General features: G+C 37.7%; 1 protein-coding gene across 2 annotated transcripts; it reads left to right on the top strand.

Annotated features, from left to right (window-relative positions):
* The first annotated feature begins 5,617 nt into the window (after window positions 1–5,617).
* tmtc2a (transmembrane O-mannosyltransferase targeting cadherins 2a) lies at window positions 5,618–21,253 on the top strand. 2 transcript variants are annotated; one of them, XM_046874296.1, is made up of 12 exons: window positions 5,618–5,907; window positions 14,814–15,405; window positions 16,561–17,425; window positions 17,522–17,636; window positions 17,766–17,851; window positions 18,088–18,272; window positions 18,506–18,584; window positions 19,080–19,201; window positions 19,665–19,746; window positions 20,044–20,158; window positions 20,493–20,556; window positions 20,677–21,253. In XM_046874296.1, the coding sequence occupies exons 1-12, from the start codon at window positions 5,825–5,827 to the stop codon at window positions 20,854–20,856; spliced, it is 2,568 nt and encodes an 855-aa protein (XP_046730252.1). In that variant the 5' UTR covers window positions 5,618–5,824; the 3' UTR covers window positions 20,857–21,253. The 2 variants fall into 2 exon arrangements, with proteins under 2 accessions (XP_046730252.1, XP_046730253.1); XM_046874297.1 differs by lacking the exon at window positions 14,814–15,405.
* The last annotated feature ends 5,347 nt before the right edge of the window (window positions 21,254–26,600 follow it).

A 26,600-nucleotide genomic window follows, 5' to 3' on the forward strand; every position in this document is an offset into this window, starting at 1 on the left:
CCCCTGTGCATAAAGCCAGTTCGAAGAAGTTTGGTGTACATGGGCTGGTGTGGAACATCTTAAATTGCCTGCTATAGAGATTTGACCTCAATCCTTCAACCCCTATGGGATGAATTGAAACTCTGAGTACACCTCAGGTTTCTTCACTCTACATCAGTACAAAATGTTACCAAGGCCCTTAGCACAAATATCCTCCAAAATCTAGTGGAACATCTTCCCAGAAGAGTGGAATTTATTATAACAGCAAATTAGGGGCTAATTGTGGAATGGGATGTACATAAAACATATGAATAGTCAGTTGTCTACAAACTGTTCCTATAGTGTATGATTTATGTTGTGACATCCACAAATTTAAAGTTGGTTCTTATTGCTGCTTGTGTTGTAATAGCTATAAATGGATGTTTTGAGATAAAAATTAGACAATTGTGCAACTTTGACTCTTACAGACATACATCACATCCACATTATTTGAATGCACACTAACCCTATGTTATTAATGTCTGTCACATATTTCTTTCATATTTAAGGGTGATGCAGAATGTATTTGGCACCGTGAAAATTCTGCCTCTTAAACATGCAAAACCTCCATTACCCTGTGTACGGTTAAAAAAACACTCCTTTGCTGAATTTTGGATGTTGTTGGAATTTGTACTAAGTGCTGCTATTGTTATTCGTGTTATGACTCTTGCTGTTTCCTCTGCTGCTTCCATCAACATACTCATTCATCACACTGTAGTTCACATATCCGTCAGCAGACTCAGAGATAATGCAGCTCTGTTTGGGATGTTTGTGCTGTGAAAAGGTCAAGACTCAAGTTTTGACACATTGCACATGTGCTAGAGAAATCTTTTCAGGCTATGGTCAATCTCACAGTAGAAATCAAGCTAATCATGCTTTGGTATGTTCTTTTGTGCGGTCCTTAAGGCATCGAATACCTCATAATTACCAACGCCTGGCAGACACACGCTTGTGCCAATGTCACCCCTGTCATCTCTCTTATTAAATTGTAGCTCAGATAGATTTGCAGTGTTTTCCCATGAAGACAAAAACTAATAATTACTTGAAAACAGGTATATAGGCATTCTCATGCGTAAAATCACTGCCATTAAGCGGAAGAGCGGTAGTTTTTCATTTCCTAACTTGTTGCTAAATCAGGAACACATACAGGATCTGATGTCATGATGCAGTGTAAGCAGGCTCTTCCGTGGAATTAGCAATGCCAAGGGAAACAATCTAATTCCTTTTTTCAATCTCCTTATTGTTTTCAATTTCCAGTTTTAAAATGATGGTGTGAGAAAATGGAATCCTTTGAAGTGAAGAGGAGGAAGAATGTTTTTTCATAACAGGAACTGTTGCATGTAATGCTAAATAATGCATCTGCAGAACACGAACTGCTGTTTTGTTCCTAATTAACAACTAAATATGTGTCTCTTTACTGAAGATTTTTCCATGCTTACTGGTTGTTCCAAATAACAGAAAGTGGAGAATAATTCTTCTTACCAAACAATGTCTTTGTCAAATAATAGTATTATTGTTTATATATTTGAATGTAATTTGCTTTAAATTATTTGCAGGACTACTGTAAGGATTGCTGCCCCGATTAGATCTGATTTAAAAATTAAACAAGATTGTAGTAAAAAAAAACAAAAAAAGAAACCCAGACATTTCACTATTATTTTTGTAGGTAATTAAAGGACACTGGTTTTTGAACTCTGAAATGCCCTCTGTGATCCCAGGAACTGATCCCATGAAACTTGGCGGGGGAGCGCAATAAGCTTCCGGCCAGAGGAAGCAGAGGAGAAGGAAGTCTATCAGAGCCATGTAACGCTGCTTATCAGGAATCAGTGCTTTAAAAAGGCACCGTATGGGAATGAGAAAGTCCGGGGGAAGTTGGAACGCAAGAGAGGTGCAATTTGTCTTTTCTATCGATGACCCATCATCAGTGGGGCAAACAGGATGCAGGGATGTTGGAGTAATCACACAACACATACACACACCCCATCTGTCCAAAACAACACATGATGAGTTCCATCTGAAAATAATGAGTCATTTAGAGCATGAACAGCAAAATCAGCACACAAACACCTTTCCCCAATAGTTAAAAGAAACAAGAACTAAAAATAACAGTTTAGTGGAGTGCTTTCATACTCTTTATTAGATTAAGCGCTGTTGTCTCTGTTGGAAGAATAAGCTAATTTTCATCTTTTATGTTTAAATGTTGTTAGATTATCATGAAGCCAATATGAACATGTGTTTCAGGTTATGGTTGGCTATTTCCCGAGTTAATCCCGTTTCCTAACAATGACTAGTGAAACATCTGCCTGTTCAATATTGAAACAACCTCAACAACATTACTATTGATGTTATTGTTGTAATAGTATTTATCTAATTTTCCAAGCAACGTGTCTTATGAAAATATGAATTATGTTTCAATATAAAAAGTCATAAACAGTTTCCTGTTTAAATGTAATATTCGGATTAAGAATGTGGTGCAGAAAACAATCACAAAACGTATCACAATGCCTAATAAACTACATATTCTCAGGATTTGTGCGTACTGTAGGTAAAGGTTGGTAAACATCAGTTACAAATTAGCAGCGGGCAAAATAACATCTGTTAATAATGACTTATCTGTTCTGTGAAATGGGAGAATGCTAAATTTGGGGTTAGCAGTTTGTTATTCTTTAACATGTGACTAGACACAACAAACAGTCAAGAACTTGAGACTAAACAGAAAGGTTGGCTGAACTCAAGAAAAACTGTAAAAGAAAAGACTAGAAAGGAGATAAGAATGAAAATGTGTTGTTAAATTATTAATGTCATCAATGCAGTTTCGCAAAAATACTTAAAAATTGAGAAATTCAACCAATAACAACCATAATCTGATAAATAAAGGGTTACATAAGAAGTGTTGTCAATGTTAGGTAATGAGATCACAGAAAATTACGGTAGCATTAGGAAAGGAATATAACGATGTGGTAAAAACAGTTACTACTAAACTTCTACCTGTTATAATACAGCAATGTAGCTAGCTATAATAGCATAACTAAAAGGGAGAGCCTGTGCTGGAAAGTGTTTTGCTGAAAAACTATTTTTTTTATTGATCATATTTGTTGGACACTATGGGAAAAATTAGGCACTTGAAAGAGCACATTAATAGAAATTTGTCATTTTAATTAACAGCTGGCATTACTCTCCAAGCGTGGTTGTTATAGAAAATTAACAACACTGTAGTACAAGTTCATCTAAACATAGTTATATTGATTAAATAAAATGCTAACTTCAGTTTTAGTTGCCTATTGTTTAGATGATCCCCAGACAGCTGTTTTAAACATGTGTGGCTAATAGAAGATTCCAGCTTCCAAATCGTTTACTTTCAGTACAATCAGCTTACTATAATTTTATGATTAAAGGGAAAGAAATTCAAACATTTCTATCTTACAGCTGTGAATGTGAAGGTTAGGAATGGAGTACACAAAGTCTTCAGTTCTGCTCAATCTGAATATTTCTAGCTTGCAGTTTTATGATTAATGAACATGCCAGTTAAGTAATCAGGGGAAGGGGAAGTAAAAAGGAATAAGAGGAAAGATTTGGTTTAAGAACTGATGAGCCTCGGTGCCAAACAAATGCCATAAAAAAATTTCATGTGTTATATGTGGTGCATGTGTCTGGAGATTTTGGGCTCATGCTGCTTGTGATTTTCAGCATTTGCCTCTTATCAGAAAAGCTTATTGGCTCTTAGTTGTTGTCAACAGCAGATCTTAACCCATTTAACATTGGGCTGAATGGAGTTAGTGTTATTTCTGAGAGGGAGTGGCTCAAATCTGTGGCACAGCTGATTATAATTTATAGTTTTCACTGCAAAATTAATCACCCTTTAGGGAAAACATGACTAAAATGAGACATATATGGATAATTGTAACTGATCACTGTATGGACAAAGATGATTTCATTACAATAATTTTAACTTAAACTCAAAGACATTATGGAAAGTATGGGTAAGTGTCACTTTATTATCATCTTGTAGAGGCAGTGAATGCACAAGCTGGTTTTACTGTAAAAAAAAAAAAAAACAATATTAAAACAAGAGAATAAATGCAGAGAAAGAACACAGGCAGGGAAAAACAGGCAGGTTATAAACAAGATTCAGAATGGATCTGTCTCTCAGTATAGATGCGAGGCGTGAATACATGGTGGAAGGGATGTTGGTTTATCAAAGGTCATGTGCACACATTTAACACCTATAGGCAATTGACCTGCTGGCAGATTTTTCATGAGGAAATCCAGGAGAAAATACATACATGCAGTGACCTGTACTGAAGACTGAACCATGGGCCCTGCAGCTGTGAGGCTTGAATTTAGACTAAAATTGTTCTTTCTTTCGCTAAACATTATGTATTTTGTCACATCCTGTCATTTGTGCCTATCAAGTAAGACCTGACTACATTATGTAAGTTACAGGTTTTTGTTTCACTATACTTTAGATTTCACATTGCATATCTCTTTAGGGATCATAGTTCAGAAATCACATTCTCTCGAAACATACTAAATGATTTATGTTTAAAAGGATCAGATATTTTAGCTAGTCTTAACTGATCTTATACATTTTATAATAGGGGAATGGTGCCATGGTGGATTTTCCTCACATGTTGCTGATGTGACTTGTTCTTGTTTGGTCCTTCTCTACAACATCAAAAGGATTCGACCATTTTTGTCCACACAGGCTGCTCGGGTGCTTGTTTAGTCTTTTGTGGTTTCAAGACTGGACTACTGCAACTCTCTACTGGCAGTCTACCTCTAAACGCCATTGCTCCACTGCAGATTATCCAAAACGCAGCTGTACGACTTGTGTTCAACCTGCCCAAGTTTTCCCACACAACCCCACTGCTGCGCTCCCTCCACTGGCTTTCAGTAACTGCACGCATCAGATTCAAAACACTGATGCTTACCTACAAAGCCAAAAATGGACCAGCACCTTCCTACTTCAGAGACCTCATCAATCCTTGCACTACACATGCTGCCTAAGATCCTATAGCACTGCCCGACTGACTGGTCCCACCTTCTCTCAGGGTAAGAGGTAAGTATATTTCAAGTCTCTTCTCTGTTCTGAGAAGGTGGTGGAATGAACATCCCTTAGATGTCTGAACAGCGGAGTCGCTGGATATCATCAAGATGTGTGAAGACCTACTTCTTCCTAAAACACTAAAACTAGCACTTTTCCTGGTTTGCATTGTCTTTTTTATTTTTTATTGATTTTTTTGCAATTTAGCAAATCAGTGTTGATTTATTCATTGCTAGAGACTCAAAGCACTTTTGTAAGTCGCTCTGGATAAGAGCTTCTGCTAAATGCAATAAATGTAAATTATTTTTTTCTTTGGCTCTTATTTTTTTCCATTCAAGGCATTTGATCAAATACTATGCAATACTGACATATGATATATAGTACAATTATTGAAAGAAAAATCATTATTTGCTCAACTACACTGCATAATGCATGACGACACTAAAATGCAAGTGGACCTCATAGCCTCATAGCCAGAGGATACACCCAGTGCGCATGCGCGGCTGTGAATCAACGCACGCGGTCAGTAAATCGCAGCTGCGTGTGCGCGTGCGCGTGCGCCTGTATAGATGTCTATAAAGCCAGCGCGTCCGCGTGCGCGTAAATAAACACGCGGTGTCGCTTTTACAGCTCGCGTCGAAACGTTTCCTATAAGAAATTAGAGTTCATCTCGCACGAAAACAATGAGGGAAATTATTAGGGGCGAGAAGTAATATTTCCCGTGTTGTCAGTCTTTCCTTTGTGCTTTGTTTTTATTAAGAAATGATAAGGGAGTTGGTGTGCGGCGCTGTGGCTCTGCTCCTGTACTTGAACACGCTGGACGCGGATTTTTGCTACGATGACAGGTGTGTGTTTCTCTCGTCTTTTTGTTTAACGGCTCATTATCCAAGACTGATATAAAATGCTTTCACCCTTAACTCATCTCTTTGTCAGCAGTGTTGGTATTATAGGCATATTTGCTGACAAACACTGTATATAACTTTTGTACAGTTGTGCATACAATGTATCTAGTCCATATTGTAAATGTATATATCCCACATCGTTTACACATATTGTGCTTTACACACTATATATACACAGTATTTGTACTTTTGCATCATTTGCACATTTTCAATGCCAAAGCCCGCCCATCCATCCATCCATCCATCCATCCATCCATCCTGCTATGAATTGAATGAAACATTTCAGGGTGTGCTTTTTCTGGACAATAATCAATGCTTCCAGTCGGACTGCTTCACACCACTCATTGTTCACTGATTTCCTATAAACAGTGTTGTGTTTTTTCCCTTTAGTAATGCACCATGACTTCTCAGCTAAGTATATTTAATTGCCTACTAACCATAATGTGTTGGAAGAGGAGTTGTGGGCACATAAAATTGGGTCACTGGCCCCAGGAAAAAAAAGTTGTGCTATAATTTTGAAAATCCGGTGTAATTTTCATACACGCTAAACACAAATTCATAAAGTTTTGTGCACTGTTACGGTTACTGTGGTACAATTTTATACAAGTTACACATTGCTGTTGCTATTTACCTTTTTTTTTGGTTTGCACTGAAACAAATAATGGAGTCTACCTGTTTAGAACTGTGCAAAACAACAAATTGTGTTCGTCAAGATTTATTCGTTCATCTTAAGTGACCATTTGATCCTGGTCAGGGTCACTGTGGATCTAGAGAATATCTTGGAAACACTGCTAACAAAGTGTGGAATTCATACTAGATGTGATGCCAGACCATCACAGTTCACCCTACACTCACACCACACACACACACACACACACACTCTCACTCTCTCATGACAAAGGGCAGTTTAGCATAGATACTCAGCATACCTGCATGTTTTTGCAGAAACTGGAGAATCCAGAGGAAACCTATGCGCACATGATGAGAGCTCATGAATCGGACATCGACATGGATCTTAATGTCTCACTGTGTTCTACTCTATAATTCAAAGTTCCTGTGTATAGGAGGAAAAAAGCTCCTGCCTTCACACAGACACTGGCATTAGAAGAATCAATATTACTGATTTGGCACTTTGTGCTATGTTGGACAGATGTGTATGTTGAATAGTACTAGAGTTAAGCTTAGTCATGTGCTGCACTTGAACCTTTGCCGCATAATAAAACTGCCCATTTTGCCTTTACGGTGTGGTTTGGATTGATTTTAGCGGCTTTATGATTCCAGCAACAGTTCATTACGCTTCTGTCCATTTACTGAACCAGAACATTTCAGGTTTAATAACGTGTGTGTGTGTGTGTGTGTGTGTGTGTGTGTGTGTGTGTGTGTGTGTGTGTGTGTGTGTGTGTGTGTGTGTGTGTGTGTGTGTGTATACGTTTTTTTTATATCCCTAAACTTCACATATACAGCTCTAAAATACATTTAGTATTTTTGGGACACTTGCTCTCAAAGGTACACTTATATATTTCCTGAGCTGTAATATGGTAAACGAGATTCCACACAGGATGTACAGTCAGAGAAAATATTCAATACTTTTAACTAAATGAAATGTATATTGTTATAGCTATTCTAATAAAAGAAAGAACTGTAACTTTCCAACAGGATGTGGAAGACCAATTAAATCAAAATTTGTCATATTTCTGGAAGAGTGAAGCTGGAAAAATGAGCTGCATTGTTTATTTAGTTTGGTCTTTATTGATTAAAGTTTAGATCGATATGCTTAACCGAGTTAATTTGAGGTGACGTGTGGCTTCATTATGTTTTAAAGTTTGCACCCTATAGGCCCAAGATACAAATGCACTATGTTTTATGATCTGTGAGCTTCAAGGATTTTTGCATCTACATTCCCTGTTATTTGGTTTTCCCTTTTTCAGCTTATCTGGCTATTTCTGTTGAAAGTCATGAAAAATGTGAGATATCAAAATAGAAGATGTTCTCAAAAGGTTCATATGAATCACAAAAACACTTCTTAACATATATATAAAAATAATCACTTCAAGCAACCACCATGATATAAATTAATGCACTGATTTAACTGTTTTTATGAAGACACTAAACACTCAAAAAGGCCTGTCCCCACTTTGAAAAGTCTCTATAAAAATGTAACCTGTTTTAATTGCAGAATTTGCCTTTGTCCCTCCTGCTTTCGTTGCTTTTGTCTTTGTCTATCGTTTCCTTTTCTGTATAGACATCCCTTTCAGATCCACTTATCATGGCTCTTAAATCAATCTCTCTAGACATTATTTGCTTTACAGGCACTTATTGATTATGGCATCGGATTTCAGGAAAGGTATCCCTGAGACAAGCATTTGTATTGAAAGGGAAGACGAGTTTTGTGATTAGTCAGTAGTAAACTTACCTGATTCCTTTTTCTTTGCCTCCCTGTCAATTTCCTTTGTACACTCATGCCACTGCTTCCCAAGTCAATATTGAGCGAATGGTAGTAATGAACATAATGGAGCATTGGGCTTGGCCATGGCGTCAAAAAAAAGTGATAACAGTATGTCTAATCAGCTCATGCATTACTCTTCGGTTCAGTATTCCAGACAGCTGCATTCACCTGAGTAGAGTGAAGTAGAATTGATGAAGTACAGGACCTTCCTATCGGTCATTCACCATTCAGGATATTCACTTCCACAGCATGGTGTCAAAGGAGGAAATCAGAGGGCAATGCATTTTAGCAGTCGTATGAGCTCGACTAAATTATTGGCACCCTTTATTAGAATATGTAATTAATACATTAAGATAAAACACCCAGTTAGCAGTCAATTTAATGAGATGTTTCACAGTCCGTTAATCATGCAGCAGCAGCACAATGCCACATGTATAATAGCGATATTAAGGAAAGGAGAGGCAAAGAAATTATTGTGAGGAGCATAAAATAGAGATACTAGTTATGGTGGTGTGGACAGAAACAAAAGATTGGTAATGTGTACAGTGCACATTGTCATTACTGTATTATTTGGGGTTATTTGAGTGTTTCTTACATTTCCTTATGTATTACAAAATAGACATGATTGCATTTTATCTGAAAAAGCGGAGTGTATTTTTAGTTGTTTTTTTTTTGTTCTCAAAAAAAGTTTCCCTTTTATTTGATTAGTGCCTTTAACAATAGACATCTGCATGTAGATCCCTAAAGGCCATAAGCAGGTTCCTGCAGATGTTTGACTGGTATGATGTGGTCTAATGAAATGATTCTAATCTTTTCACCAGACGCTGTGTGTCCTAGCATGTGGATTTCCATATTCATAATCTTTTTCTGCTCACTATTAAAGATTATTTAGGACAGTTGTTTTTAAATCATATTACAGGAAAGCCTTGACACTGTACAGATTTATGTTTTCTAAATCTTAAATACTTAAAATTTCCTGTATGACCCTATTCATAGCCATAGCTGTTACGGTCATGACTTACCCCAGGCTCATATACGGAAATGTCGGGCTCCATCCTGGCCCTGTTAGTTTTTTAGATTCTGAGTAAGACACCTCCACAAACACTTAGAGTTTGTAAATATTTTTCCGCTGTGATGAGAAGCACTCAGAGGAATGATAAACTCACATATGGAAAGCATCTTATGACATTTTGAACTGCAGTTTATTCACTTTGATTTTAGATTAAGTAAAAAAATAGGAACATTTCATAAAAAATGGATGAATTAAGCACAGTACTGGATATGTTGACTACAAATGAAATAGTGCTTTAGTAAATTTGATTGCTGCATTCTGTGCATGCCATTTATTTTAGCAGACATAGTGACCAAAAGTGGCCAAATGTGTGTAAACATTTTATTCGAAAAACTTGGCCATTAACTTAGAGTTGCTGCTGTAATAACCTCCACGCTTCTGCAACAAAAGCACAAGAGTGCACTGATGTTGGGTGAAAAGGTGGAACGGGCATTAAGTATGTATATACGTGCATGTACATGTGCGCGCACAAACACACCAACACACTTTTATACAGTGGTGTGAAAAAGTGTTTGCCCCCTTCCTGATTTCTTTTTTTTTTTTTTTTTGCATGTTTGTCTCACTTTAATTTCAGATAATCAAACTAATTTTAATATTAGCAAAAAATAACACAAGGGAACACAACATGCAGTTTTTAGGTGAAGGTTTTTATTATTGAGGTAAAAACAAAATCCGAAACTACATGGCCCTGTGTGAAAGTGTTTGCCCCCTAACGAGACAAAAGTCTAACTTTTTGGAAGGTGTGTGTCCGATTACGTTTGGCGTAAAAGTAACGCCACATTTCAGAAAAAGATCACCATACCAACAGTAAAATATGGTGTTGGTAGTGTGATGGTCTGGGGCTGTTTTGCTGCTTCAGGACCTGGAAGACTTGCTGTGATGAATGGAACCAAATATTCTGCAGTTTACCAAAAAAATCCTGAAGAAGAATGTCCCCAAGCTGAAGTGAATTTGGGTTCTGCAGCAGGACAATGATCCAAAACACCAGCAAGTCCACCTCTGAATGGCTGAAGAAAAACCAAATTAAGACTTTGGAGTGGTCTAGTCAAAGTTCTGACCTGAATCTTATGGAGATGCTGTGGCATGAACTTAAAAAGGAGGTTCATGCTCAAAAACCCTCCAATGTGGCTGAATTACAACAATTCTACATAGATAAGTGGACCAAAATTTCTCCACAGCTCTGTAACAGACTCATTGCAAGTTATCGCAAACGCTTGATTGCAGTTGTTGCTGCTAAGGGTGGCACAACCAGTTATTAGGTTTAGGGGGCAAACACTTTCTTTCATATCCAGGCAGTTACAATGGTATGATACTCCTGATACTCGGTGCTGTAACTAGCGCATGATACTTGTTTTGAATCCCACCATCGGTTGTGTTACACACATTGACAGAAAGACGGTCTAGTTAATGGTAGAACCATTTTTACTTGGATTAATGTCACAGCGATCACATCATGATCGGGAACACATGCAAGTGATAATAGTTGTAAAACCGAACAAAAGGAAGTGCAGTGGAGAACAAATAAAGTGATGTCCTGCGAGAACAAAGCAGTCATTTTACATTTCAACCATGCTGAGAGAAAATCAAATAGACTTTTAGACTCGAGAAAAGAACAGCACATATCGCAATTAAAACATTGACCTATTTAGTTTTGTTTAGGATGTAAACGCATCAAATTCAATTATCAAGAGAATTAACTGGGTAAACATTATTATTTTTATTTAGCTAACAATTTGACTCAGTTTGGTCTCTTGGAAATGGGCAAATTTATTATTAATTTATTTGATAATTATGTAATATCAAATAATGACTATATGTAATGAATACTATAACTTTGACAATGAAATACAATCCAGCCATTATATAACATAAAATAAATATTAAATACATATGCACTCGAGTTATTCAGTATCAGACTGTAATCCAGATTTTCTGAACTCCTAGCATTTTTTGGTAGGTCATATATCCCACTCATTCATTAATATAATTCCAGGACCAAATAAACTTTTATCATTAAACACTCCCACCTTAAGAAAACGGAAAAAAAAAGAAAACTGTCCAGAAGAAAAGAATAACACTGCCCCTTATGTTTCACACCAACTAAAAAGAATGACTAAAAAAATGAAGCATAAATCTATCATAGCCATGCAGTTTTCTTGCACTGAGTGGAATTTAATGCAGGAAGCTGTAGTTCTACTGCTCTCTCACAACACCATTGTTTCCTACTCATTGTAAATTGTGCATAAAGAGTGATAACTGTTTCAGCCTGCTCTTATACAAGAGGGTTATTGTGAGTGAAATATTTTGCCAAATGGTGCATTGGAATATTTGTGTTATTGGGTGTGTGATATAGCAAAAATCATTATCACAGTAGATTTGCATGATACACAACCGCTACAGAATTTAATATCCAGTTAGCTTCAGGTGCTGTAACAGTGCAGTGAGTTGGTGTTGCAGAGCTATAAGTGACCTTCATTAAACACTCAGTAAAGCATAATCTGACATAATTCATAACCACATCAGTAATGTAGCATGATCATTACAAAACATACAACACTGCATACATCACAGAAGACAAAGTTGTGCAAAATCTATGGAAACACACACACACACACACAATATATATATATATATATATATATATATAGTCTTTTACACACCTTAGTGTATTTAGATACATTTTATACTTTTCTCATGATTGATCTAATTTACTTGATTATGTTCTGCTTCAGCTCCTGTTGGGATGTAATTGGTGCAATGGCATTTATTATTTTAAAACATAATTTAGGCTTCTATCATAAAAAATAAATGCTCCACACATACAGATTCCTCTTACTTTGAGATAAGTAGCATTTTTTTCCCCACAGTTTGACTCGCTAATTGACAAAAGACAAATGTTGATCTAATAAAAAAACAAACAAACAAGGGATCTGACTGAGCGAACGAATATACCATACTTACTCAGTGCCAGTGATCAGATCAGTGAACACAAAGATTTACAGTTGTACCTCATTGCAAAATAACAATGGTTCTGGAGTATTTCTAAATATTAATTACATTCAAATCACACAAACATACAATAACATTTTAATTACCGACAATAATATTACTAAGGGTGTGTGTGTGTGTGTGTGTGTGTGTGTGGTAAAAATGTCAAGTTTTTGGCATATGTTCAATCTCTCATTAATGCATAAGTAAAATAAAGATAAGCATACAGTTAAGCAAGGTGTACTGTGTATGGATAAATTATGTATAGATTAAACAGAGTTGTAAACACCGTTTTCAGGGTCCTTAAGAAATTTCACAAGGTCCACTAGAAGTTTACAATTTATATTCTGTTAAGTGTTTTTCCCTCCAGTATGTCACATTAAATTGCAGACTGTTTATTCAGAACAACATTAGTTTATCCTGATTGATATCACAGTGTCTGGCATGACATCTTCAGCAAAGCCATACTCTCGGTGTAAAGTTTAAAGTTAAATATTTTAGAAAGGCTCAAGTGCTGGATGCTACAGGATGTTGATAAAGGCTTCAGCTTAGAGAATTGTTCGAATAGATTATTTGAAGAACACACACAGTTACCCCTGTTTTCTTGAATTTGCAGAGAAGAAAACATGCAGAGGCTCAGAAAGCATGTAAATGTATTAGTTGTTTATTTAGCATCATCAGTAACCATATCAAATTGGAAGTGTATGTCCATGCACAGCACCCCTGCTGGAGTTTCCCTAATGGTACAACCAAGCACACTGTATAGTAACATGATTGGAAAATGTAATTATTTCATAAAGAAGTATACTCATTTGGTATGGAATCTGACACATTCTTGAGTTTAAACAATAGTTTTGATACCAACAATAAGATTTTTAAGGTTCAGGTACTGTGAGAAGACAAACATATAAATGAACGTGTGTGTGTGTGTGTGTGTGTGTGTGTGTGTGTGTGTGTGTGTGTGTGTGTGTGTGTGTGTGAGTGTGTGTGTGTGTGTGTGTGTATGAGCAAAGTCTAGTCTGGTCTGAGCTGGTACACTGGTATGGGCTCATAGCGTGAGGGCAGACACAGGCCTCTAGCTTTCCCAGCATTGTGTTTCCAGCCCTCTAAAAACAAAGCGTGCCATTCTCCGACTCTGTGTCTACTCTCCAGAGATATGTGATTGAGTCTGAGTATGTCAGGGAGAATGACACACCTCTGTGCCATGCCACTCCCTTTGGAGTACGTAATGCAGTACAATAAATATAATTTCTTGGGTAACCGTCTGCTCATACAATGGCACTGTACAATTTTTAGGTTTTTATATCATGCATAGATTTTCCGCAGATTTTGAACCACTATAGTGAATTTTCAGCTTTGTTTCATTTCTTATCTGTATAGCCCAAAAAGGAAAATAAAAAAAAGTTTCATGTCCTCTTGGTGAGGGCTTCTTTCTGGCCATTTAATGGGATCTGTAAACCCAAATGTGAATGGGTATTTATTTATTTCTTTACTACCATTTGTTCAGATTAAATGAGTTTATGAAGTCATCGGAGTTGGGACTCAGCACAACAGCAGCTGTCACGTCTAAAAAATTTGAGACTGTTGTGTTATGTCCCTGATATCAGCAATATACAGCATATCCAGGTCATTTTCAAAAATGAATGTTCCTGCTAATGATCTTTTGTCTTTCTCAGCATCAGAACTTCAAATAAAATGCAAATTATATTTGAAAAAGCCCATTAAGCTTCAGCGTATGTGTTTAGACATTTGTGAACATGTTGGTGAAGGCTATTGTGTTTGCCCTCTAGTTGATAGTTAATGGACTTGAATGATATAAATATAAAAGAAAATTCTAATACTGTTCATTGTGAGCCTAGCTTATACAATATAGGATGACTATTGTATTTTTGAAATTGAAAAACACTGCTTTGTGTGTCTTTACCATAGAGGTTTGACTCAGTGTAAGGCTGTTTAACTTTTTCCATCATGTCTATATTTGTCATGTACATATTCTCCGCATTTCTATGTTCATGTGCAATCTTTGTATTGGTCTTCACCATAATACCCTACTTACTTGTATGCCCTTATTTATGTGTTTGTATCATGATTGCAAAAATAGGCTTTTTAAGAGCTATTTCCACTGAGACTGGGTACAAGGTATTCTGTTTGCTCAATTATCTTAGGCCATGCATTAATCATGTAATGATGAAAATTCTCCTTGGTGCTTTTCTATTTTGGTGGTAAGAAATATAGGCTTGTTTTTGCTAAAATGCGTCACACTAAAGTATTTAACTCTCTTCTCTGTGTCTTACCTTTCTCTCTCTCTCTCTCTCTCTCTCTCTCTCTCTCTCTATGCAAAAGTCGTGCTATCAAAACTAATCCAGATCTCCTGCCTGAGACACCTTGGACCAACATACTTTACAGTGACTTCTGGGGAACTTTGCTCACCCACAGTGGCAGCCATAAGTCCTTCCGGCCGCTCTGCACACTTTCTTTTCGCTTCAACTATGCCGTGGCTGGCCTGGAACCACGAGGCTACCACTTATTCAACGTGGCGCTACACTGTTGCGTCACAGCTCTGTTCACTGCATTTTGTGGCCTCCTGCTAGCTGGAGGACACTGGAGTTTGCTGGCTGGACTCCTCTTTGCTTCACATCCAGTGCATACCGAGGCAGTAGCTGGACTAGTTGGACGTGCAGATATGGGTGCTGCTTTTTGCTTTCTACTCTCGCTGATATGCTACAGGTGTCACTGCAGGCTCCGGCCACACTCTGGAATTTCTTGGTGCAATAGGTGGAAGGTACAGGCATGGCTGGCTGGTAGCCTGGTTGCTGCAGCAGCAGCTATGTTGTGGAAAGAGCAAGGGGTTACTGTTCTTGCTGTGTCAGCTGTTTATGACATCTGTGTGGTCCATCACATGCAACTTCATCAAGTGTTAGCAGTCCTTTTTAAGGTCAGTATAAATATTTTACTATTCCATGCATAAATGTCTTGTCTAAACATAAAGAGGATGCATGCTGCTATAGACTTAGTACAAGTACAGCTTGAAGTTGTTTGACTTTTTCATTTTGGTTTGGTAACAGTGACCCTTGTGTCATAGCCTCCTAAGGATTCTTTGGTAACTTTGAATCTTAAAGCCACTACAGGTACATTTTTAAATAAAGAAGTAAACATTTCTTACTACTAAATAGCAGTCAACATCCAGTCTTGCAAGTTCCTTTATTTATTTATTTATTTATTTTAAGAAAATTGCTCCCACCTTTTTTCTATCACACAATGGGCACTCTTACCGCACCTCCATGCCAGCCATGCCTTGGGTCTGGTGTTTTTATCATGTCTACTGTACCCTTCTGTCTGGTTATATGTACTCTTAAGGTCTACGTCATAGATGATATCCCAGGCTATTGTGAGATTATAGCCAGGAGAGTATGGGAACACAAACACACTGTGAAAGAGGTGGCTGTGAGGAAATAAGTAGGAAAGGAAGTTTTTCCTTTACTTCCTCTTTTCCCTTTTATCTCGGTCTCCCTCCTTCTCCTGGCTTGCCTGGGTTGTTAGATGGTCGATAGTACTGTTTCAGAGTTGAATGTTAAATGATCTACAGTATGAATGTTTGTATGTTGCACTCACATAAAAAAATCTCTATTATAACATTCAAAAACAATAGATAGGGCAAGAACTAAATTTCAGAAACAAGATATTCCTATTTGATATTCAACATTGTCAGATCTGATTTGATTTGACCAGACTTCATTCAGAAAATGAAGTCTTAGATATAGAAGACATAGATATAGACTGGCTTGACTTTCAAAACATTTTCTCCCATCATACGTATAATAGGCATGAGCAAGCAGAAGATTGTGTATTAATTTTATTTATTTTTTCAAACATTCAGATAATTATCACTACTGCAGCAAAGTCTATCACTCTCATTTAAACATGTAACTGTCTACAGCAGATGATCATAGTGACTGAATATACTATAAAAGCTTTTATATCTATATGCTATAGTTAGAGAATAGTATGAATGAGCATGCATTGACTTAATTGAGTACAGGCATCTTTGGGAGAGACGTTGATATCAAGTTTCCACTTCCATATTTTCCAGAGAAAAAATGCAGCCCTGCTGGTAAGCCTGGCTTGGCTGGCTGGTTGGGGAGCAGTCCTGTTGGCAGCTCGACTGTATTGGATGGGCTGCAAGCCTCCACACTTCTCCAACTCAGACAACCCGGCAGCTGATTCACCTCACCTCCTTACCAGAACACTTACCTTTCTCTATCTGCCAACTGCCAATGCGTGGCTCCTCCTCAGTCCACACACACTTAGCTTTGATTGGTCTATGGATGCCATACCGCTACTCACAAATATTTCTGATTGGAGGAATTTGTGCTCAGTGGCGTTTTATACAGGCTTTGTGCTTCTTGCTTGGTTTGGCCTAAGAAGTAGGAATTCTTCCACTTTCCAAATAACAAATGGAAAATCCTATGTGATGAATGGAAAAGCTCTGAGTAATGGGCACAGCCTGCATTTTCTTGACAGCAATGATAAACATGACAACAGCCACCACCACAATGGCTTAACCTCAGATGTTTTTGCCAGCACCCAAAATGGGCATGCCAAAACTCTTAACACTGCTACTCACACATCACTGCCATCCGAAGAGAACATGGTGGTCTTCTCTCTTGGTCTACTGGCTTTGCCTTTTCTCCCTGCCACCAATCTGTTTTTCTATGTGGGCTTTGTGGTGGCTGAGAGGGTTCTGTACATCCCCAGCATGGGCTTCTGTCTACTTGTGACACTTGGGATAAGGGCCATGTTTTTGAAAACAGGGCGGAGAAGCTCCAAGGCACTACTTTTAGGTTGTGCTGCTGCAGTTGTCGTACTCTACAGCCTCAGAACAGTTTACAGAAACCAGGACTGGCAGAGTGAAGAGAGGCTCTACAGATCTGGCATCACTGTTAACCCTGCCAAAGGTAAGATACTATAGATTAATCTTGGCGAATCACTGAGAAAAAATGTCTTATAAAATAAAAGTTTGTGTAAATAAAGCCCTATATTTTGTCTCTCAGCTTGGGGTAATCTTGGCAATGTCTTAAAAAACCAGGGTAAGATGGCGGAGGCAGAAGAAGCATACAGAAATGCCCTATACTACCGTGGCAACATGGCTGACATGCTCTACAACCTGTGAGTCACCTGTCTGAAATGTAAACTCAGTACATTTGCAGAACTTAATAGATTTTCTTTCTCTTTTGAAAGATTTTCATTGAGCTAGAGTCTAATTGTTGCCCTCATTAGTTGTCTTCTCTTACTCAGGGGTCTGTTGCTGCAAGAGGGTGAACGTTTTTCAGAGGCTCTGCATTACTATAAACTGGCCATCCAAAGCAGACCGACTCTGGCATGTAAGCTCAGACTTCCTCATTAATCATACCATAACAGACCATTACTGGACAAAAATATTTGGAATGACCAATAAAAATTTGTAATCTAGATTTAACTGAAAATATGAAAACAAACAAAATGATCCTTAAAACTAGAAACTCAAGTTTGTGAGACTTTTCAAACAAATTGTATTTAATTTTAGTTGTCTGTCAAATAGCTCATTTATTCTGTTCTTTGTGTTCTTCATCATCAACAGCTGCATATTTGAACACTGGTATAATCCTGGAGTCAGAGGGAAATGTGGAGGAGGCCAAACAAACATTTCAGAAGTGTGCCAGCATCCCAGATGAGAACCTGAAGGACCCCCATGCTCACAAAAGTGCAGTTACTAGCTGCCTTTACAATCTGGGCAAACTGCTGCATGAACAGGGTCAGCAAGAGGTAGCTATAACACATTACTGGATTGCTTAGGAAACATCAATACTTGGTTATTGGATAAGATTTACAATATATATTAAAGCAGAGCAGTTAGGGGCTAAAGTTATAGTTGTGATTTAAAATATTTAGTTGGGAGAATTGCTCTGTTTAGCTCCTGTCTTTTCATTATTCTCTATGCAACCTACATCATTCAGTGACTCACTTTTTTTCTGCTTTCCCTTTTGCGTATTTCACAGGAAGCCCTGTCAATGTATAAAGAGGCTGTGAAGAAGATGCCTCGTCAGTTCGCACCACAGAGCCTTTACAACATGATGGGTAAGTGGAGAGTGGGACTGTTTTGCCACTACATTAACATCACATAGCAGGAGTACTAAGAATTTGTAATTTGTTTTTCAGTAATACAGTAATACTTCAGTCTCACTGTATGGAAGAACATTTGGCCTCAAATGTTGGGACCTAGTCGTTTCTGTATTGAGAATTCAACGGAGCCTAGAAAAACATTCAGCTGTCCATCAGACATTAATATTAGACATTTTAATAAAAGATTTTGCTTGTGTAGGCTTATAAATCTAGCTGAAATTTAGCTGAAATGCGCTCTAGCGTTGAACAAAAATGACTTCAAGATAGTGTTTCTTATTTTGACATTTGATTTTCCTCCTGATGGTCCCGCTATTGAATACAATAGAGATGCGACATACTAAAGTTGACTCTTACAGTTCCTTACACTTATTTCTGCAGCATATCCTTTTCATCTGATATTCTTTTTACATATGTTTGTTTACATTTAAAGTTTGTTTATGAACTCCTCAGGTGAAGCCTATATGAAATTAAGTAAGTTCGAGGATGCAGAACATTGGTACAGAGAGTCTCTTAAGGCCAAACCAGACCATGTCCCTGCCCACCTGACATATGGCAAGTTGCTGTCTGTTATGGTGAGTTATGATTTAATATTTCTAACCTATTTTTGAATAAGTACTACATTTTAAATACGATAGAATGATGTGCATTACCTCTCAACTTCTACTAACCATAAATATTTGCCAATAAATGTATGGCATTACTATACGATGTCAAAAAAACAGGCCTTACAAGGGAAGTCTGACAGTTACCTTCTCTTTAGATTTGGTTTTTAATTTCACACTGATTTACACACAATGCATTGAATGTAGTGATCTATTTTTTAGCAAAAACCGAGATGATGTACTTGTGGTAGCTACAGTGTGTGGGTCGACCCTATATACTATATGTGGCTTCTTAATAATAGCCTGAAAAATCAGGCAAAAAAAGGATGAGCATAAAAAAATATATAATTTTTATTTGCTGTGGTCTTTCGTTTTTCATGTGGATTTTTACTTGTGAATGTGTTTGTTATCTCATTTGGTGTTATCTCATCAGGGTCATAAATCCGAGGCAGAGCATTACTTCCTTAAGGCGATCAAGCTGGAGCCTACCAAGGGGACGTGTTATATGCATTATGGTAGGAGTGTACATGGAGAACACTGCTTTTTTGCATCTATACATTGCTAATAAACACACGCAGATGAGTTCCATGTTTTCATTTCAAGAGCCATCTATACTCCTTGCTCTTCATCACAGACACTATATCATGACCATTCTACACACTAACACTCTATATGTGAAAAACACTATATGTGAAAACATTTCAAGGCATGGTAAATACTGTATGTGATTTTAAATTTGTGTTTGTTAAACTCATACATTCTTGCCATATTTTTACTGGATCATCTAACACTTTTTTATTTTTATTTTACAGGTCAGTTTTTAGTGGAACAGGTTCGAATTGAAGAAGCTGCTGTGATGGCGGAGAAAGCTGCTGATTTGGACAGCACAGATTTTGATGTAGTTTTCAGTGCTGCTCATATACACAGGTGTGTGCACGTGTGGAATAATGCACAGCTGGTTGACAATGGAGAGTGCGACATGTGAAGGTTTAGTGAAGGTTTAGTGATGGTTTAGTGGTGGTGGTGATGTTTTGCTGCAAGAGTATTTATAGAAAGTGGCCTATGTGGTCAAACACCCATCAGTATACACATATTAGATGCATGATCCAACCATACCTTCATTGCCAGGTTCTGTTTTGTACTGTCAACTTACTTAATGCTGCTGTATATATGACTGAGCAATAATCACAATGGTATGTACCTCCTGATACACAAACAATAATTAATGGAATGTTTACCCATCCTTGCTTTTACTCTTCAGACAGGCAAGTCTGAACGAGGCAGCTGAAAGATACTATAAGAAGGCAGCAGATATTAGACCAGATGTAAGTACATTTAAGCTGTTTTTAACACTCCGTGATCTTGCATTGTAATTTTACAAATTACACATACATGTAAAAACTCAGTCAACTACTCTTTTCACTTTTTTTTTTTTTTCTTTCCAGTATGCTGCTGCTCTGATGAACCTCGGGGCCATCCTCCATCTCAATGGAAAACTTGCAGAGGCAGAGGCCAATTACTTGCGTGCGCTGCAGCTCAAACCTGATGATCTGATCACGCAGTCTAATTTGCGCAAACTCTGGAATGTCATGCACAGACGAGGCCTAAAAAGCATGGGATCATGACCATTTTTCCCATCACAAGCTCTGTAAAGCTGATACATGTACAGTAACAGTGAGGATCTGAGGCTTGTGAGACTCCTGACAGGTTTAATAATCTGATTCGGTTTTGATAAAATGGTCCTCACATGGGCCCAGGTGGGAGCACTAATAAGGAACTGGAAATGAACATCTTCAGTTTCAGAGAATATCCTTGTATTTATGGGTAGAATCCTCCAGGAGCCTTCAGTGTGATGTGCACTGTGAATGGAAATGTTTGTGCATTTTTATTTTGAAAAATGAACTGAGTGAAGATGATGGAAAAAAGTCATCATAAAGTGATGACGATGATGAAGAAAATTCCACAAAACAAAGTGTCTTATTAAATAGGGTTTTATAAAATAAAATTTTCTATTTATTATCATTTGTTTTTTGCAAAATATGTGAGTGATTTTGTTTGAGAATCTCTTTTGGAAATTCTTCTTTCCAAAAAGTTATTTATTTATTATTGTTATTGCTAATATGCTACATGATCAAAAGTGTGGACTTAAAGGAATTATTTTGGACCATGGCTGTGAATTATTTTTTAGTGGTGTTAAGTACCATTGGAGCTTTAGTGGTACCATTACAGATGCTGGGCAATAAGGCTCATCTCATAGCCACTGTTCCACATTATTCCAATCTCTTGACTGTTTGAACTTCCCAGATTTTCAAGGTGATCTCAGGCTGTTGGATTTCACTGTATGTGAAATTATTCCACAATTATTATGGTATCTCTTAATGCACAGTGGGAATCGTCAAGCTGGAACAGATCAAGGCTTCTCTAAAATGCTGCCAGAACTATGGAAGCACACAAGTCTCAGTCAAGTCCAAGTCTTCTGCGACATTAAGAGTTTCCTTTACTAGAATCTCAGATTCGATGTATTTGACAGTTCACTGGTTTGATTTGATGACCTGGCTATCATATCTGATCACACTAATTATGCGTATGATTCTTCAGACTTTTGGCCCAGTGGTGTATAAGTAGTTCTTGGAACAAACATTTGAACCGAAAGGCAATAAAAACATACAAAGTCCCAAGATGTTTATTTGTTTTTATTTATTTTCCTCTAAGATTTTTCATTAAAATTATATATATATATATATATATATATATATATATATTTTTTTTTTTTTTATTATATATATTTATTATATATATTTTATACCGATTGGCCAGGCAGAGGGACCGAGCTGGGAAGGATGTACTGCAAGTTAGAGCAGTAAAGGATGGAGAGGGAAATGTGTTGACTAGTGAGGAGAGTGTGTTGAGAAGGTGGAGGGAGTATTTTGAGCAGCTGATGAATGAGGAAAATAAGAGAGAGAGAGAAGGTTGGACGATGTGGAGTTGGTGAAGCAGGATGTAGATAGGATTATGAAGAAGGAAGTGAGAGCAGCGATTAAGAGGATGAAGAGTGGAAAGTCGGTTGGACCAGATGACATACCGGTAGAAGCGTGGAGATGTTTAGGAGAGATGGCAGTGGAGTTTTTGACCAGGTTGTTTAACAGGATTTTGGAACGTGAGAAGATGCCTGAGGAATGGAGAAGTGTGCTGGTACCGATCTTTAAGCATAAAGGAGATGTGCAGTCTTGCAGTAACTACAGGGGAATTAAGTTGATCAGTCACACCATGAAGTTATGGGAAAGAGTAGTGGAAGCCAGGCTGAGAGAAGAGGTGACCATCTCTGAGCAACAGTATGGTTTCATGCCGAGGAAGAGCACCACAGATGCCTTATTTGCTTTGAGGATGTTGACGGAGAAGTATAGAGAAGGACAGAAGGAATTGCATTGTGTATTTGTGTATTTACAGAAAGTGTACGACAGAGTGCCAAGAGAGGAGTTGTGGTATTGTATGAGGAAGTCAGGTGTGTAAGAGAAGTATGTGAGGGTGGTGCAGGACATGTATGAGGACAGTGTGACGGCAGTGAAGTGTGCAGTAGGTACGACAGACTGGTTCAGGGTGAAGGTTGGACTGCATCAAGGATCGGCCCTGAGCCCTTTCCTGTTTGCAGTGGTGATGGACAGGTTGACGGACGAGGTTAGACAGGAGTCTCCCTGGACTATGATGTTTGCGGATGATATTGTGATTTGTGGTGAGAGTAGGGAGCAGGTTGAGAAGAGCCTGGAGAGGTGGAGATATGCGTTGGAGAGAAGGGGAATGAGTGTCAGTAGGAGTAAGACAGAGTACATGTGTGTGAATGAGAGGGAGGGCAGTGGAGTGATGCATTTGCAGGGAGAAGAGGTGGAAAAGGTGGAGGAGTTCAGGTATCTGGGGTCAACAGTGCAAAGTAATGGAGAGTGTGTTAGAGAAGAAAAAAAAATAGTGCAGGCAGGGTGGAGTGGGTGGAGAAGAGTGACAGGAGTGATTTGTGATAGTAGGGTATCTGCAAGAATGAAAGGGAAAGTGTATAGGACTGTGGTGAGACCTGCGATGTTGTATGGATTAAAGACATTGAGTAAAAGACAGGAGATGGAGCTGGAGGTAGCAGAGCTGAAGATGTTAAGGTTTTTGTTGGGCGTGACGAGGATGGACAAGATTAGAAATGAGTTTATTAGAGGGACAGTGCATGTAGGATGTTTTGGTGACAAGGTGAGGGAGGCGAGATTGAGATGGTTTGGACATGTGCAAAGGAGGGACATGAATTATATTGGTAGAAGAATGCTGAGGATGGAGCCACCAGGTAGGAGGAAAAGAGGAAGGCCAAGGAGGAGGTTCATGGATGTGGTGAGGGAAGACATGCAGGTAGTTGGTGTGAAAGAGGCAGATGTAGAGGACAGGGGGGTATGGAGACAGATGATCCGCTGTGGCGACCCCTAATGGGAGCAGCCGAAAGATGAAGAAGATGATATATATATATATTATAGAAACCATCAATACAATACAAAAACTCAATGTAACAATGTGTGGCATTACAGAGTGAGAGGCATTTCACTTATGGAGGGTGAATACCATTTTACTAAAGCAAGAATCCCCGTTTAAAACTCCAAACCTCTACACTACCACCACAACTGTGCCACCTAAATAATGTGGAGCAGTTCAGAATAAATATTTGTCTAATCACATGACAAAAACATTAAAATTTTAATAAAATACAACCTATTTAACAGAGGCAGACTCATAATTTGCACCGCTCCTCAGAGGCTGTAAGCCAGTGGTATAACTCGTATTCACTGGTCTGGAAGTGGCAAACAAACCCTTTCCCAGGCTAAGATAGCTAGCTTCGGGATTGGCCGACCTCCTCACAATGTCTAACTTTTATTTATTTATTTATTTTTTTTTTTTAAGTATGTCTGAGATCAAATAAATTTCTCTTCCTCCATAGGCATAAAAAAGTCTAACTCAGATGTATTAATGTGTGCAGAGCTACAGATATGTTTTGCCAGTCGAACTTGGCTGTAACTGTTTCCCTCTGACCAACCAATCAACCAAATGCTGATGCTATTTTGGGTCACCTAGCTGCTCTGTGAGGCGAATTTGGAATCTAATTGGTTAAAGAAACAGAACCATTTATAATATTCTCTATGGTAAAAAGGCCAGCAGTACTGACTTTAAAGGCCCTTGCAAGATTAGATTGACATTGCAGAATATAGAGGCTGAAATCTGATTTGACAAAAAATCTAACATACACATACTGGAAGCAGTGCAGCCAAGAGAAACGCTACGAAATAAAGAATAAACTGTTGGGAATAAATAAAAAAAAATTTGATGAAACAAATATTAGCATTTAGGTTGTAAATGTAGGTCAGTGTTTCTGATAGTGTTTAAGCCAGCAGAGCAGGCTTTGCTGACCCTGAACACCCACCACTGCTTTACAGCAAAGTGAAGTTTTTGTCCACATATCCCTTCTTGTTAGTAAGTTGGGTTCAGAGCACAGATAACAGTAATATTACATGATAAAGTGGTAGCGAGGCTTAAGAGCTTTGTTTAATCTCTCAACCTTCTGAGCAGTAATGCAGAACCTCAACCTCAACCCTTAACCTGATTTGCCCCTAACATTGGTCACATCTTGCTAGGCTGCAACTAAAATTGTTTGCTTAGTATTATCGCAGAGAATTTTAGTCAAATTCTAAATAATTGTCCAAATGTTATGATAAAGATCCTAATAAAGATCATACCTCACTCCACCCCCACAAGACGTACTACATTTCAGTTAACCATACATATCTTTGGAAGCAGAACTAAATGGGCATTCCCATAGCGTTTCGACGCAGCGTCTCATTCCCTCAGGGAACTAGGGTTACGGTCGTAACCTAGAGACGATATACCTTTATTCGCCCCACAGTGGGGACATTTTTTAAATGTGAAAGGACTCTGTTACTCTCAGCACACCAATCTCTTAAAATAATGATATTAATAAGTCAACACTGATTGATATTTATTAAAAGTATCATTAGCCCAAAACATTTTTTTTCAACTACTTCAAAATAATCTTGCAAATAAGGCCATGGGTGTTGGGGCGAGTTTGAGTCAGGAGTTTCTTCGATCATTTATTTCTCTCAAAATGTTTTGCTTGCTGTTGAACTGTATGTTTGTGCTAAATAGATACCACCAAGACAATGGAAACTAATTTGAAAACCAGAGTGAACCCTCTACCCTGATTGGTAGCTTGCTGTGTGCTTGAGCAGTTTTTATTCACTCATAAATAAAAAAGAACGACTAATTTGCAAAATTTTGTAGTGTAAGAGGTTTGACATTAAATAGTAGTGAATTTAAAGTAAAAGTATCCCCAAATGGAAATACTTCAGTAAATTACAGTAGCGAATTAGATTTACTTCCTTTCTGTCCATCACTGTACAAAACTTACCAAAAGCAATGGAAATCACCGTTCAAACTTTGTGAAAAAAATGTTTCGTACATGTGTAAGCCCTTATATCAGTGACTGGTTGTGCACATGGTTATTTATCAGTGTTTGAATCTGCTGTCTATACAGGTGCAGGCATTGGTGCTGTACCTAGAGTGCTTCCGCTCTCTGATACCAGTGTCTGTACGTTGTTCATAATTCTACTAAGACAAGATGTTTCTAGATACAAGAGGTGGAGACGAATATTATGTACATGTTGATATATATATATAAGGAGAAAGCAAAAATGTGTTTTCTGATTTGTCACTGTAGATGTTTGAACATTTCCTGCTGTTTTTCTAATAAGGTAACATTGAATGTGATTGGCTGCGCTCTCACTATCTTTCATTCTTTCCCTTTTTTAAACTCTCTCTTTCTTTCTCTAGGGGACAGAGGTAGATATGTCGATTGCCTAAAGAACCAAGAAAGATGGATATCTGTTTAACTTTTCTTTTTCTGTTAGCTGCAATCAGGATCACCAAAACTGGCAAGTAAACTCGATTAAAAGTGTACAAATTTATATATATATATATATATATATATATATATATATATATATATATATATATATATATATATATATATATATATATATAAAATATATTTTTTATAATTACAAGGAGTAGAAATACCATCATAATTCTATACATAATAATTAATTAAATGTCATCCAGAAGAGAACAAAAGGAGAAAGGACTGTTTTAGTATTTATAACTTTCTTCTCTTCTTTCTCTTCTTTCTCTTCTTTCTCTGTACCTCTCTCAATCTCTCACTCTCTCTTTCCGGTGGGCAGACACCGTGAGGTTGATGGATGGTGGCAGTCCATGTTCAGGAAGAGTGGAGGTGTTTTATAGAGAACAGTGGGGAACTGTGTGTGATGATTATTGGAAT

This window comes from Silurus meridionalis, chromosome 18, assembly GCF_014805685.1.
Source record: "Silurus meridionalis isolate SWU-2019-XX chromosome 18, ASM1480568v1, whole genome shotgun sequence".
NCBI classification, from domain to species: domain Eukaryota; kingdom Metazoa; phylum Chordata; class Actinopteri; order Siluriformes; family Siluridae; genus Silurus; species Silurus meridionalis.